Source organism: Parasteatoda tepidariorum, chromosome 7 (assembly GCF_043381705.1).
Source record: "Parasteatoda tepidariorum isolate YZ-2023 chromosome 7, CAS_Ptep_4.0, whole genome shotgun sequence".
NCBI classification, from domain to species: domain Eukaryota; kingdom Metazoa; phylum Arthropoda; class Arachnida; order Araneae; family Theridiidae; genus Parasteatoda; species Parasteatoda tepidariorum.
In genome coordinates this window covers 10,056,873-10,072,680 of record NC_092210.1, presented here as the reverse complement: position 1 = coordinate 10,072,680, position 15,808 = coordinate 10,056,873, and the positions used below count along the sequence as shown (strand labels likewise).

The 15,808-nt window shown below is 33.2% G+C and overlaps 1 protein-coding gene across 2 annotated transcripts; it reads right to left on the bottom strand.

Annotated features, from left to right (window-relative positions):
• Positions 1-438: 438 nt before the first annotated feature.
• Positions 439-15,288, bottom strand: LOC107455847 (mitochondrial amidoxime-reducing component 1). Of its 2 annotated transcripts, none has more exons than XM_043050926.2 (8): positions 14,882-15,022; positions 6,451-6,671; positions 6,166-6,345; positions 5,681-5,852; positions 5,386-5,529; positions 2,944-3,008; positions 1,562-1,633; positions 439-628 (listed from the first exon to the last, which is right to left on the bottom strand). In XM_043050926.2, exons 2-8 carry the CDS (start codon positions 6,657-6,659, stop codon positions 499-501), a joined length of 972 nt encoding a protein of 323 aa, XP_042906860.1. In that variant the 5' UTR covers positions 6,660-6,671; positions 14,882-15,022; the 3' UTR covers positions 439-498. The 2 variants fall into 2 exon arrangements, with proteins under 2 accessions (XP_042906860.1, XP_042906859.1); XM_043050925.2 differs by lacking the exon at positions 14,882-15,022 and adding an exon at positions 15,161-15,288 and having other exon boundaries at positions 483-628.
• Between the last annotated feature and the right edge of the window lie 520 nt (positions 15,289-15,808).

Sequence of the window (15,808 nt, the reverse complement as noted above, 5' to 3'; positions counted from 1 at the left end):
TAATGTGCTATTTTCATAACTACTGTGAGTTTGCAACTGTTACTCATGAGTGTTAAGTCAAGTTTAGCCTATTTAAAACCAGCGCAGTCTACGCTTATTTTGAAAATGGAGAAAAGCCACAGTTTTATGAAAATAAAAAGCGTTTGTAGTTTTTAATAAAATTTTACCATTTGTGATTTTAAACCTTGTTTTTTATGAAATTAAATATCTATTAACGACTTTTATTGGGCGCATTGTGTATATTTGACAAGGATTATAAAAACTAACGAAATTTTTGAGGTAAACCCCTGTAAGTTGAGATGCACCTTGCACGTGATACAGATTATTAGACCTGAAAAAGCAATATTTTTAATTGTGACATGACGAGGGAATTCTATATTAGGTAAAAGTTTGAAATATTACTCAATTTTCTTTGTGCATTGAATAAGTTGAGCCCACTTATATGTTATATTTTTATTTTCATTTGAAAATTTTTATAAAAAAATTTGTTTAAATTGGTTAAATGGTTGTGGCAAATATTTCGTCGTTCACTTTAATTGTTCCTGTTTGTAAAACAATGCAATTAACTCCTAAACACGGTCTGGGACCAACTTTTTTCTGAACTTCTGGATCTTTTGGTATCCTGTACCTAAAAAAATAAATAAGCGTTTATAATAATTTTGTGTGACGAATAATTAGAATATAGGCTTCTTAAATATGGCTTTACCGTGATACTCGTACGCAGATTGATAAACTATATAATACCTTCATGGTGGCCTTTTAAGACCGCAATAAAACTTGTTTTTCGAGTACTCTGTATTCACACGAAATAACCCTTTTTAGAAATTAATGTGCTATTTTTATAACTGTTGTCGTCCCGTAGTGGACTGATCTTAAAGACACGGTTCCTAGTTGAACACCTAAGTCAAGCATGATTGACTGCGGTCAGTAAGCGGGTAGATGACCACTTGGATTAGCTTGCGTAGGAACCGAGAGTGAGCGGTATCGGTCTTCGTTAAACTGTTTTACCGTAAAGTGTTCGACTTCTCTCGCAAGTCGTCGGGCTACTAAAACAAGGGAGCCATCCCCTCTACTGAGAATCAAAATTACGATGGCATGCCTTCCGATCATCCTCAGGGATGTTTCCCAGACCTTCGCCAATAGCCCATGGTGCAGCTCTGGTGCGACGTAAATAAAGTACAGTACAGTACAGTTATAATTGTTGTCAGTTTGTTACAGCTATTCATGACTGTTAAGATTTAATAATCTTTATCTAGCGCCCCTTAGATCTGTGACCTTGGCACCTATTAAGAAAATGACGCGAAATGTCAGTATACTATTGTGGCCATGAAGATTGAGCTCGCCACACGATGTGAGTGCGACGAATTGTGCTTGTGACAAATTGTCCTCGACACCCCTTGTCTTTTTTATTTCTTCAGATAGAAATGTGAGCTCTAATTCAGAGCACATTTCTTTCCGCACTAAAAGGAAGTTTTGTTATCGCAAATTCTTTCGCAGTTGAAAAAAAGAAAAAGCTTTTATAATCTTGCATAAAAAAAATTGTAAACACGAAATCACTCACTTCCGCAGTGTTACCAATGGCTCTTTTTGTGATAATATGCCAGTCTCTGGTTCAAACGTTGTTAAGGGACACCTAAGGAGTAAAACAATATTTTGAATCAAATAAATCAAAGGAAAAGTACGGTTAAATTGTGTAAAATAAATTTTGAGCATGTAAATATTTTCAACAAAATACACAGGCTGTCTCTAAAATGAAGCAAGCTACACATTTATAGGAAGTAGGGTTGAAAATAGCTAACCAACCTATGACGTGAAATGTCTGTTGAAGGTGGTTTCAGAGGTACAAGGTTTGAAAGGACACGAATAATAAGGAAATTTATATTGAACGTCATGCGTTCTGCAAATGTTGTACTAGGCAAGTACAATTCATAATGTTGCATCGGCTGTTCAACGGCGGTTATAATATAAAATAAAATAATTTTAATTGAGTCGTGATGGCTCAGGGGATAGAGCATTCGTTTTCCATCGAGGTGAACCGGGTTCGAATCCCAGCGAGGGCTAGTCGATACGAATTCCGCATACGGCTTGCACCGACGTAAAATACTCTCAGTGGTAGACGGATTATGGGTTAGAGTCCCCTTGTCATCTGGCTAACTGTGGGTGGTTTTCCTCTTCATGTAACGCAAATGCTGGTATGTACCATCAAAAAAGGCAAATTTCTCTCAATACTTGATCCAGCAGTCCCCTTATCTTCTGTATTGGGTTCAAAATTACAAGGCTACGAAGCTGAACATTAGTTGTTGTAAATCCGAAAAATATTGTGTCGGCTGTTCAACGACAGTTATAAAATAAAATAATTTTAATTGTATTTAAACATGCCTTCAAATTATAAAATAGAATTGCAACGGTATTGATGCTGCTCTAGATGACGTCTACTGTCCTATGGAAAGTCGTACAAACCCGTTCGAAATAAAATGGGTTTAATGTTCCTTGGGCTGCCAGGTACTATTTGATCCACGGCCCGATGGTTGGAGTAGTGGGATGCACAACAACTACCTAGCGGCTTATATTGGTACCACCGGTCATGGGTCTGCTATGCAATTTTTGATCGCTATGATGTGACCTAACTTCCTTACGTTTTTTGCTACTAAACGCAGAAAGAAAATTTGATTTGTGATCAAATTTGAAAGGCTATAATTTTGTTTGATTTATATAGGGTATGATTAAATCTTACCCAGACTTTGAAATTCGATCGATTTTTTTTAAAGAAAAATGTGGCGTATGTCGTATTTAAGGTGGGGTAACCGGCTTCATATCGAAAATCTAGCTTAAACAATTTAACCAGACAGACTATCTAGCTTGTGTCTGGTATATAAAAATATCTTAGCTTCCAGTACCTTTATTAACTTCAATAATAATAGTGAAGAAATAAGTAATACTTACCTGTGACATGGTATAACGTTCATTATTTCAGCCCCGTCACCTAATTTTATGAACTCCCACGAATCCTATAAATATTTTTTATTTATTAAATGTCAACCTTTTTATATTTAATCCAGATTTAAAAGTTTCATAATCTAGGAGAAACCTTGCCAAAAGAGTAATTAAAGTATGCTTATTGGCGATTAAAAATTAATATTTTGGCGAGGAAGTACAAAAAATCGTGTCGAAACTCAACAAATGACTAGATGCTATTTGCTTGCTGAAGGAAACAGGAAGTAGTTGAAAGACGATTATTCGAATAAACTTCATATTTTAACTGGCAACTAAACAAGTTTCGAGGTTTTTTTTATACCCACCTTCCTCAATAGTGATTTGTGAGATTTCGGAAATTTTTTTGTTTTTTTTTTCTCTCTCAGATATTAATTTTCGACTGTCTACTTTTTGACTTCAGATACCAATTTTAAACAGACGTCCAAATAAAAAAAAGAAGACCTAGTAGGCAGTGATGTTGAGTAGAAAGTATAAACATTACAACCGCTTCATGGCGGAGTAAGTCAGGTATGCAAATTTTCTCTAAGAATGACCAACTTTTATAAACGGAGGAGTGAAAGAATTCTGGATAAGACCCTTAATATCTATAAAAAATAATCCATAAATAATCTTAATATCTATTGGGACTACAAATAAGTTTCTGCCGTTTTCTATCAAAAATTAGCAAGTTATTGTGAAAAAACGGTACATTATCTTTTATTCAAAGTATTCTCCTTTACTAGACACTACTTTTTTTCCATCTTTCTGGGAGCATTCGGATACCACGTCGAATGAACTCTTCCTCTTTCCGGAATATCCACGAATCGACCCATTCCTTGGTTTCTTCAAATCGTGTAAATTTGTGCTCAGACAAACCACGTGCCATCAACCGGATATAATTTAAAGGGTCAAGTTCTGGCGAATACGGAGGGTGGGATAGGATTTCCCATTGAAGTGTTTCCAAATAGCAAAATCGACGTTCAATGTCTTTTGGCTTCAGTTCGTATGGAACCCAACTTCCTTGTTTTTAAGACATTCCCAACGATTTTGAACAATGTAAAATTGCTTGCTGAGTTACTTGTAATGTAAGAACAGGTTCTTTTTGCGTATGGGAGAATCTTCTTCCAATAATTCTTCCAATTCCTTGTCTTCGTACAATTTCGGCCTTCCACTGAGTTCTTTGGCTTCCAAGTCAAACTCACCGTTTTTCAATTTCTTAAACCACTCAAGACGACTTCTCTCACATAAAGCAGACTCACCATATGCTTCACCCAGCAACTGATGCACCTCAGCTACATATTTCTTCAAAGTAAAGAAGTAAATCAAAAGTTCCCTCAAATGACGCTTATTTGGCACAAAGCTTGACATTTTTGCACAAAAACAATTACGTATAACTGATACGGAATCACTAATACTTTAATGTCATGTTGTTACCAGATGAACAAACTTACAATAAGACGTTTAACACCAGTCAATTTCTACACAACGTTCTGGTTGTGCCATCTTGTGATGAACGGCGGGAACTTATTTGTACACCCAATATAATATTTATAGAAAAGTTGGATTTAATATTTTTTTCTAATGAAGAATCAGGAAAAATAATAATTTATCACTTTCTTGGGATAACGGAGTTAATTTTACCTCATATGATATTTATATTGCACCATGTAATAATATGCAGTGGGACTTCTATTTAACGAACTTCCAATTTGCGATTTTTTTCGTGCGACCGAGAACATTTTTGAAATTTCCTCGTAAAATAACTTCCAAATAGCGAAGTGAATTTTCGATTTAACGAACTTTTCTTTGAGACCAACTTTCCCTATTTCCCAAAATATTTCAGAACATTTCAAACTTGTTAACGCATTTTACTACATAAATGACCTTGAATTGATTTTCGAAGCCACTTAAAAAAGCCACGAAAGCAGTCAAATCCCTTTTTGTTTGCATTTCATACGAAAAACTCATACAAAATTAACGGATTTTTATCGGTAGCTTAGGAACGCATGTGGTAATGTATGTTTAAAATGATTTTTAAAATAGATACAGCTATAATTTTATACGTTACTTTTTTTAGTTGAAAACGTATGTATGTAGCATGATAGTGTCACACTGGATGATGTTTTGTTCTATTCTTGCTTTCCATGCAGATTTCTTTCATGGTTAAGATTTATAAAATTAATATTAGATACTAGTTTATAAGATAAAGGTGTATCAATTGCGATTTTAATTATGTCTAGTGTTTATGAATTTAAACCCTGTTTTGTGTTGTTTGCATTTCAAAAGGTGATTTTCTAGTTAACGAATTTTCCATACAACGAACTTATTATCGAGATTCAGATACTTCGTTAAGTAGAGGTCCGACTGTAGTATTGCATACAATACATTTTTATATAGAGTAATATATATTACTTCATCATATGGATGGCATCCATCCACCAGAACATTTGGTCGAAAATTGATGGCAGAAACGTGATTGTCTTTCAGTTTCGTATTCAGATCATCAATCGAAGGTTGGGACATGATGTGGAAAGGTGCCCAATTCTGCAGTGACATCTGCAAGAGAAAAATTCCAATTTTTGTCTCATCTCTTCCCAAACAGCAGAAGTATTAATTTAAAGAATTATTTTCTAATTTTCAAATTCTCATACAGATAATAGTTGTGTTTTCACCTGGGGTTAATATTTAAATAAATAGCTGGGCTTACGGAATTTTTCGGTCTCAATTTTTCGTAAAATGTAAATTTTTCAAAGAACTGTCTCCCTGGAAATTCCGGATAGAATCGCACTAACCGTACGTTCGGCATATTTAGACAATTCTGAAACCATTTGGCAGCTTTTTCTCCGCAATCCACTACGTAAGCAGTTTCTACTCGCAACCTAAAAAAAGAAAGGCTAATTAATAAGTTAATAAATTAGTTAATTAGTTTAAACGTTACCTGTCAGTGCAATTTATAAAAGAGTAAACTTAATAAATGGTATAAGCTATCAACACTTAATTTTTACAAATGTGAACTTAGTGAATGCTAATTCTTATATTATACTATCTATAAAAAGTAATTTTAAAAATATGTAACGTTAGCTGCCTCAGTACGTTATTTTTGAAAAAGTGAATTTAATAAATATGTTGTCTCAGCATTCAATGTATGTTTTTGAAAGGTTACTTAATATGTTAACCAATTTACAAACTTACCGACATTCAATAATTTTATCGTTTGGATCCGGAGCTTTTTGTACTTTAATTGTTAAAGGATCAACCTCCGGACCAGATATGACTAGATTTGTACCATCGAACTTTGGAGTAAGCAATGCAAGTTTTGGTGCTTTTTCTAGTGTTACGTAAGCACCGTCCTCAGATGTTAACATAAATGAACTGAAAATAAATGTAAGGAAATAGTATGAGTGTGTATATATATATATATATATATAGTAATAATTTTATGTGTTTAAATAAAGTTTTATATATTTTGCATCTTACCGTTCTAAAAGGCCATTTACTTCAAGTCCTAATTTTGTGCATTTTCCTTCCTCAACTTCAATGCCTCTAATGGATTTCATTGGAAAGAACAATATTTTTTTCACATGTCCCACTCTTTGGTACACTCGTTGTTTCTTTTTCCATATCAAAGCTCCCATAGCTGCGATGGCAAGCACGGGAACAACAAACCAGCCATTCCAACCAGCCATCTATCTATTCACCTTTTAAGAGAAACAACAAACTACTAACAACTTTAAAATAACTCAGAAGCTTTTCGACCGATTTCGTTCAAAATTTGTATTTCGCTATTTATAATTTCTTTTTTTAAAACGATGTAAAAATTTGTATTTTTTACATTTTAATTTTTTTTTCTCGACTATTATAAAATAAAATAATCGAAAAATAATAAATTATTATCTTAAATTATTATTTTTTAACGAATTACCCTTGAATAAACTAAGTGCGTGTACTAACCTTTCTTTTCACTTAAAAAAAAATATCTCGAGATACAGAGAAATACGAAAAGAAGTAAAATTAACAATAAGAGATTCAAATTTACCTGCCCCCTCCATGAGCCGAACTGACTCAGGGGATAGAGCGTTCGATTTCCAATGAGGTGAACCGGGTTCGAATCTCACGATGGCTGGTCGATACAAAACCGCATCCGGCTTGCGCCTACCATAGTGCTGACATGAAATATCCTCTGTGGTGGACGGATCATGGGTTAAAGTCCCTTTGCCGTCAGGCTAACCGTGGGAGATTCTCGTGGTCTTCCTCTTCAGGTAACGCAAATGCGGGCTAGTTCCATCAAAAAGTCCTCCACGAAGATCAAATTTCTCCCAATACTTGAGTCCAAAAAAGATAGGTTTATATAGAGTAAGTAAGTTTTATTTGTCTGATTTCGTCTGCATCAATTAATTATTACATTTTTTAAGGCTAGTCCCGCGAAATATTAAGATTGTCCTAGTATGTGACTATTCGATCATTACATCAAAAGTTAATCATGGTACCTCCTTTTTTTCGTGCATTGTTTATCGAACTGTTAAAGTAAAGTTGAGAAAAACGAATCATAAATATGAATCTATTCAGTTTACTAAAGTGATTGTAATCAGTGTTTCGAATCTCTGCTTTAAATTAGTTGTTTTGAGATAGATACATATAAATTAGAGAAATATGCTATAAAAACTAACTGCCGTTTACAAAAATATTGGTTATCTTTAAAACTTTCGTTTTATGTTCATTTTTTGAAAATTAGGGAAATAAAAATAAGGAAATGGGATCTCTCTTCTGAGTCCCCCCCCCCTCACTTTTTGCAAAGTGCGTTTGTAATTTATGTTATCTGTTCTCAACTTCGGCAAAAGCCTGTAAGCCGTATGATCACAAGTCTGCAAAATTATGCATCCGTTTTGTTATTCTATATTGACCTTATGTATAAATCAGTAGGCTTGTGCATTTAGATAGGGCTTCACAATATTTCCTCAAATTTAAGAAAAGATAGCATAAATGAGCTCCTTCTTCCTTTGTAACGCCCAATTGTAGTCTGTGCTATCTGTTCTCCAATATGAGACAGGCGTATGAGCCGTTTCCAAGCTTAGAAACCAGCAAATTTATGTATTCTTTTTGTTTAATTATTTTTTTCCTTTTAAGCCTAAATTAAGTGCTTATTGAGTGGGCTTATTACCTTTCATTAAATCGAAGAAAATATAGAACGAATCAGCAACTCTTTGTTGTGACGTTTTGTTTGTACTTAGTGCTACCTGTTCTCCAATTGCGAAGAGCTTATAAGCCGTTCGCTTAAAAACGTTGAATATATTTCACAATTCTAACTAGCTAATCATTAAAACACACCGTCCCGCAGTGGACTGATCGTTAAGACACGGCTCCCAGCAGATCACCGAAGTCAAGCATCACTGGCTACGGTCAGTGTGCGGGTGGGTGACCACTTGGATCAGTCTGCGTAGGGACCGACGGTGTGCGGTATTGGTCCTCGTTAAACTGTGCTACCGTAAAGTGCTCGACTTCGCGCGCAGGTCGTCGGGCTACCGAAGCGGGGGTGCCATCCCCTCCGCAGAGGATCAAAATTGTGATGGCATGTCTTCGGATCATCCTCAAGGATGTTTCCCAGACCGTCGCCAATAGCCCATTGTGCAGCTCTAGTGTGATGTAAATTAACTACAACGACAACAAAATACACCAAGTGCTACCGTGGTGCCTCCCTGGCCGAGCGGTATTGCTTTCCAAACGTTGTGCGACATTTGGAGCTAGCGAATTCGAATCCCGCTCTTTCCCTGGATGTGTTTTCGTGCCGTCCATCTGTATTGTGCTATCTGTTCTGCTTGATAAAGGCTTATAAGCCTTAATTGCGCACACAAGCCTTCAAATGTTTGTTGTATCGATAAACAATGAAACACCGTGGGAATTGAACCTTCTACTTTCACAGTTCTGAGAGCCTGGTGGGAGCACAATAGTCTTAAATAAAATGTTCAATTTAATACCTTCTTTTGTTACTCCTCCAACTTTAACAACGTTTAAGAACGAATTTTTTTTAATATGTATTCGCATTAGTAGCAAGTTGAGTTCCTTGTTGGACTCGGTGGAAGCATGTTGAATTTCAAGAAGAGCCTCAGAGCTCAAATAAATCTTTATAGGCTAAATTAAGCTTTACCTATTGAAACGCAGTGTTATAAGCGAAAGCAGAGAGCACGCCGCACTTTACTATACTCAATACTCAATAGTAGCAAGTTTGGATATTGTTATTGTCTGATGAAGGCAGTCATCTTCCTTATTGAGCGTTAACTAGGTAACTAAATTACAATCTATACATTTATTTTGTATTACTTTCCAAAAAAGTTTATTTATTTCTTATCATATTTGAATATGGTCCGGCAAGGATCGTAAGACTCGGTTCCTGGTAGATCAGCGAAGTTAAGTAGGCAGCACTAGCTGCGGTCAGTTAGTGGTTAGATGAACCCTTTGATCAGTCTGCGATGGGATGGAGGGTGTGTGGTATCGGTCCTTATTAAGCTGTTCTACTTCTAGAGCTGGTAATCGGGCTACCAAAGCGAGGACTCCATCCCCCACGCAAAGGATCAAAATTATGATGACCCGTCTTCGGAATATTAATCCCCAGTATCTTCTCACAGCATCACCGATAGTCCAGCTATAGTGTGACATTAAGTATTGCTATTTACTAAGAATATAAAAATTTTTGTCGACTCACAAAAATAGACATGTATTTACAATACACAAAAAGATTAAATTTCAGTTTCTATAAAATCTTATTTTAACTCTAATGATAATTTTAAATTAGTTTCTGAAGATTAGTCTGCATTCACGGCGGACTCAGTAAAGGGTTGTAATTGTAATAAGTAGAAAGATTAAATTAATTATTACCCCTTATTTCAAAAGTAAAATGATATGAAATCTAAATTAGCTGACTGATCTTTCTGAATTTTGTGATTTGATATTTCCTACCGAAGCACACGAATCCCCATTTTTTTATTTGTTCTTGTCCTCTATAAATAATTTTTTTATTGGTGTTCCATTTGCACTATGATTGTTTAGTTACAGTAGTAAATCGAATAACCCCTTCCATATTATCTATAATTTTAGTATTATCTGTTTGTTGTGTTTTTTTTATTTATGTATTAATTTTACCTAACATAGTTCACAGTAAAAAAATGTTGCTCTTTAAATCAATACAATATGTACGGTGCGCAAAATGGAAAACGGACCACACTGAATAACTTTTGATCTAATGATCGGATCTCCGCGTTCTAGGACTGAAAAACGTACTTTTTCTGAATAAATATAAATTTTTTCGACGGATTCGGATTTCTGACTCCCAAAATATAGGGAGTGGCCACAATCTGGGAAATATGGTCTCAATAGTTTAGTCAGAAGAGCAATCCAAAGTTTGGAACACAATAATGTTAATTTTTACTTTTTGCGTATGTGTCTATAGCTCGAGAACTTTTTAAGCGAATTGAAAAATTCTTGCAAACAATTATAAAAAAATTCATTAGTCAAAAGTTAATTCCNTTTGGAACACATAATGTTAATTTTTACTTTTTGCGTATGTGTCTATAGCTCGAGAACTTTTTAAGCGAATTGAAAAATTCTTGCAAACAATTATAAAAAAATTCATTAGTCAAAAGTTAATTCCATACAAAAAATCATTTAGTATTAATTCCTTTTATTATTTTATTTAAGTTATTACTCAAGTTATTCAATTTTTTACATCATTTTAAGGAATATAATTTTGCATGGCAAATACAAAATTTGAGTAATATCGGTCAAATATTTTCTAAGAAATCGAGTTTCAAAAAAGTTGTATTTTCAAAAATCGGATTTCTCTGGAATTATTTGACCGATTTCAGGAGATGCCAACTTGCTCCGGACAGCAAATATATATTTTAAAGTGGTAGTTCATCAATTGTGATTCTTGGTTTAATAATTTCAATTTAGTAGATTTTTATCCACCACTGTTTCTAAATAATTCGTAGGCTTATTTGATTCACCACTTTATAGAACTTTTGTTATGTTAAAAAGCCTTGTTAAAAAACCATGTACCTTTTAAGAAGCTAGCAAAAATCGTCAAATATTTGCAAAATTTACTTTGCAGTTATTTGCCGTTTTTTTAATTATTTTGGCTTGTCCGGAGCAGTTGGCATCTCTGTATTTCGCTCAAATTTTGTATTTTGCCATGTAAAGTTATATCACTAAAAATGATGTAAAAAATTGCATAACTTACTATTCAAAAATTTTCGACGAATATTAAATAATATAATAAAAAATAATAAATATTTATTAAACGTTATTTTTTGCATGGAATTAAGTTTGGATAAATGAATTTTACATTTGTATGGAAAATCTTTTCAATTCGCTTAAAAAAATTTCGAGATATGGTGAAATACGCAAAAAGTAAAGTTAACATTACGGTGTTCAAGCTTTGGAACGCTCTCCTGACCAAACTATGGGGACCATATATCCCAGAATCCGGCTACCCCTATATTTTGGGGGTCATAAATTCAAATCCGTCAAAAAAGGTATGTTTATTCAGAAAAAGTACGTTTTTGTGTTCGATTTCGTAACTTAAAATATCGTCTGCACTAATTAATTATCATATTTGAGATCAACAACTCCTCAAACCATTAAGAATGAGTCCTAGAACGTGAAGATCCGATCATTAAATAAAAAGTTATTAAAAGTGGTCCGGTTTTTTTATTCTGCGCACTGTACAACTATCAAATATTTCAATCATCACCCTATTAATGACAGGGCAATTTTTAGCATTACCCTGCCAATCCTTTTAAACCATTTTTAATAAAAGGTTTAGGCAATCTATCTTCATTCTAAATAAGAATAGTTTCACAGTAATTTTTTAATCCCTATGAAAACACATTACGGTTATTACACAAACAAGGGAACATTCTGCGTTGCGTAAGGAACAAAAATTGGGAATCCACTTTTTAAGTAATCTTTGGGGGGAAATCTGATATCCACGAGGGAAATTATTTATTAAACTGCCTTATATGATTAATCTATGACTAGTAATGGAGAAGAATTAAATAAAAAATTTCAGAACACGATCCTTATATTTGAAAACGGATTTGATTCCCTGTTAATGCCACTTTAAAACTTATTTAATAATTTAAAAATCTTTCTTTGTTTACTCATGTTTAACAAGAGGAAACAACTGTTAAGAAAACTTATCATTTGACTCCCAGTTTCTTCCAGTGATAAGATAATTGAAATCTTATCTTCAGAGGACAAAAAGTATTGATTTTTCTCAATCAGTCAAAACAAACATCTAAGATGATTATTTTATTTTATAACCATAATTGAACTGCCTACCCAGTTTTGAGTTTACGACTACCAATGTTCAGTTGAATGTAGCCTTGTAAAATCTGAAAGATAACAGTACTCCTGGACAAGTATTGGGAGAAATTTTCCTTCGTGGAGGAGTTTTTAATGCTATTTAACCATATTTGCGTTACATAGAGAGGAAAAGCACGAAATCCTCCCACAATTAGCCTGACGGCGAGGGGACTCTAACTCATGATCCATCTATCACTGAGGATATGACGTCAGCACTGTGGTCGGTGTGAGCCGGATGCGGGATTCGTATTGACCAGCCATCGCTGGGATTCGAACCCGTTCACTTCATTGGAATTCAAGCGCTCTTTCCTCTGAGCCACCACGACTCAACGATGATTATTTTTATAACCGTCGTTGAATAACCTACCCAATTTTGAGTTTATGGCTACCAATGTTCAATTCTGTAGCCTTGTAATTTTGAACCCTATCCAGAAGACAAGGGATATCCTGGATCAGTAACCCACAGGTATTGATTTGTTATGGGAACTTGGAGGATTTTGTGACCCTAACAGATTTAATGTGCATCAGTCACCATTTAACTCGCGGGTATTCTTCGGCCGGCTGTATTCGGACTCCCGTTCTTACGAACACGAATCCAACGCCCAACCATCCCAGCTATTCCGGTCCTCTACCATGATTATCGTCGATGTTCTGAACACAATAACTCATTTATATTATCTTACAAATGTTGGGATCAACTATGATGTTTAACCCGCGGTTCGCAGCAGCTTACCAACCCCTATGATTGCTTTTCAATAATTCTTGTTTCCTGCTTCAAAATATTATTTTCTACGAAAGTTAAAACTAATTAAATTAATTGAATTTGTTTTTTGATGTTCCCACGTCGCAATCATTTCCCTAATTCTATTAAGATCAATTAGTGAGCATAGATAATTTTGCTTGGTAATCATTTTTCAAAATAACATTTAAGATTGAGGGTGTATTAATATAAAAAATTTGACTTCACAACAGTAGTTTAATATTTTTTTCTTACAAAACCGACTGATAAATTAAATTTAATTTACCCATGCATCATATTGTCCTCATTAAGCTTTTAATATGATAACTAAAACTTTTACTAAAACTTTTAAGTTCCTTTCGTTATCTCAAATTTATAATAGTATATTAATGTAAAAATGTATATATCAATGCATATAATAGTATATTAATTAAATTTATAAAAGTATATTAATGCATCAAAAAAATAATTGTAAAGCGATTTATAATTTTAGACGCTGATTTAAATAAATTTATCTTAAAATCTAATGTACTAAGATAATATTAAATTACTTTATAATAAAGAAATAATTTTATTAGTTTTAAATTTTTGATTTAGAATACTATCAAAATCAATTAGAGAGAATATAATAATTTTAGCTAATAACAAGAAAAATAATATGCTATTGCTCGAAAAAGGCAAGTTCCGTCACCAATAATTGGTATAACAATGTGACAGCATATGTTTAAAATTTCAGAAGTATAAATGACTATAAGTGCCCCGCCGAATGCCGAAGTGCAAATTTATGACACACCATCTTCAAATCTCTTATTATTATGTATCACATAATATATTTTCGTCAACAGTTTTTTTTTAAAATTCTTCTAAATACTTATTCCCACTCAATGGTAGCGTAATTTAATTCAATGGCAGCATAATTAAACGCTCACACCTAAACAACTGGAAAATGTAGTTTATATATATTGTCTTCAGCCTAATTTTGTTTTCTATATCCATGATTAAATTGAGAAAAAAAATTTACGAATATTTGATTTTTATAAATTATTATAATTATTCGCATTTAAANGGCAAGCTCCGTCACCCATAATTGGTATAACAATATGTGACAGAATATGTTTAAAATTTCAAAAGTGCCCCACCGAATGCCGAACATAAGTGCAAATTTATGACGCACCATCTTCAAGTCAATAATTTGGAAGGATGGCTGTTGATGTTGTGATATTTGTTTAAGTAGACCTGAAAAAACTTGAGTTTTGTTTTGACTTCATATTTAACTATTCGGTTTTATATTGTAAATATTTACGTTCTTGAGTTATAATTGATCGTCCAGTTTATATAGCAATATGATCTACAGCTTTTGTTGTAACACATCTTCGTTTAAAGGCGTTTGGCTGTTGTTTGCTGCTGATAAGTTGCAACACTTTATGTTATTTTCATCTTTTTTATTATTATGTATCACATATTATATTTTCGTCGACAGCTTTTTTTTTATTTTTAAATTCGACTAATTACACTCTAAATACTTATTCCCACTCGATGGTAGCGTAATTTAATTCGATGGTAGTATAATTAAACTCTCACACCTAAGCAACTGGAAAAAGTAGTTTATATATATTGTCTTCAGCCTAATTTTGTTTTCTATATCCATGATTAAATTGAGAAAAAAAATTACGAATATTTGATTTTTATAAATTATTATAATTATTCGTATTTCAAAATATTTAAATTTTACTTACTATTTTTGCACTTTATACGAGATATTTATTTTTGAAAAGGGTAAAACTATGATTTGATAATGAATACGATACTTACTTTTCACGAAAAAACAAACAACTCCTACTCGATGGTAGTATAATTAAATATTCTAAACAACTGGAAAATGTGGTTTATCAATATATTGTCCCCACTCAAACCTTTTTTTACTGAATTTATGATTAAGTTAAGAAAAAGAAATTATAAATATTGGATTTTTTATAAATTATTACAATTACTCGTATTTCAAAATATTTAAATTTTACCTACTCTTTTTGCACAAGACATTTATTTTTGAAAAGGATAAAATTATGATTTGATAATAAATAAGATACTTACTTTTCACCGAAAATCAAACAATTCCCACTCGATGGTAGTAGTAGTATTATAGATAGAAATGCAGTAAATAATGAAGAGATAATCTCAAGTATTAAATGTTTATCAGGCATTAAATGTTGTGAAACAATTCAAAAAAAAAGTAATTGTGCAACAAAAAATCTACATAGTGCCATCTACTGGATAGGAAGATATGAATTAATCATTTATTAGGGCAAAGTGAATTTTCCGGAGTGAAATTCAAAATTTTCTGTAATTATTACTTCTTATGTATTATTACTTTTATGTAAGTGCACTAATACTGGTGAGGGTATTATTACTGTTGCGTACTAAGGAGCGTAGAGAAAAAGTAGGGAATTTTGGTACAGGGCAGTTTAAGCATGTCTTTTACAATCCGTGTATGCGCTACCGTGAATGACCGAAATCAAGCGAATGTTGACTTTCACCGCTGAATGTCAACAATCACTTTGGAGAATGTCCGAAATATTTATTATATCTGATTTGATATTAATTTATTCGTTGATACTATTATGCTTACTCCATATTTTAATATCTGCTGAAGATAAATTAGGAGAAACATCAATGTTCGGAGAACCGGTTGAATGCATACTGTGCAGTGATACTGAGAAAACAGTGATGTAGGGAATACCG

What these genes read in the sequence shown, in the direction of transcription:
- LOC107455847 (XM_043050925.2), bottom strand. Translation starts at nt 6,659, where the DNA reads ATGGCTGGTTGGAATGGCTGGTTTGTTGTTCCCGTGCTTGCCATCGCA. An exon ending in AACGTTATACCATGTCACAG is followed by an intron (nt 1,634 to 2,943) that starts GTAAGTATTACT and finishes TTTACTCCTTAG; the next exon opens with GTGTCCCTTAACAACGTTTG. An exon ending in CCATTGGTAACACTGCGGAA is followed by an intron (nt 629 to 1,561) that starts GTGAGTGATTTC and finishes TTATTTTTTTAG; the next exon opens with GTACAGGATACCAAAAGATC.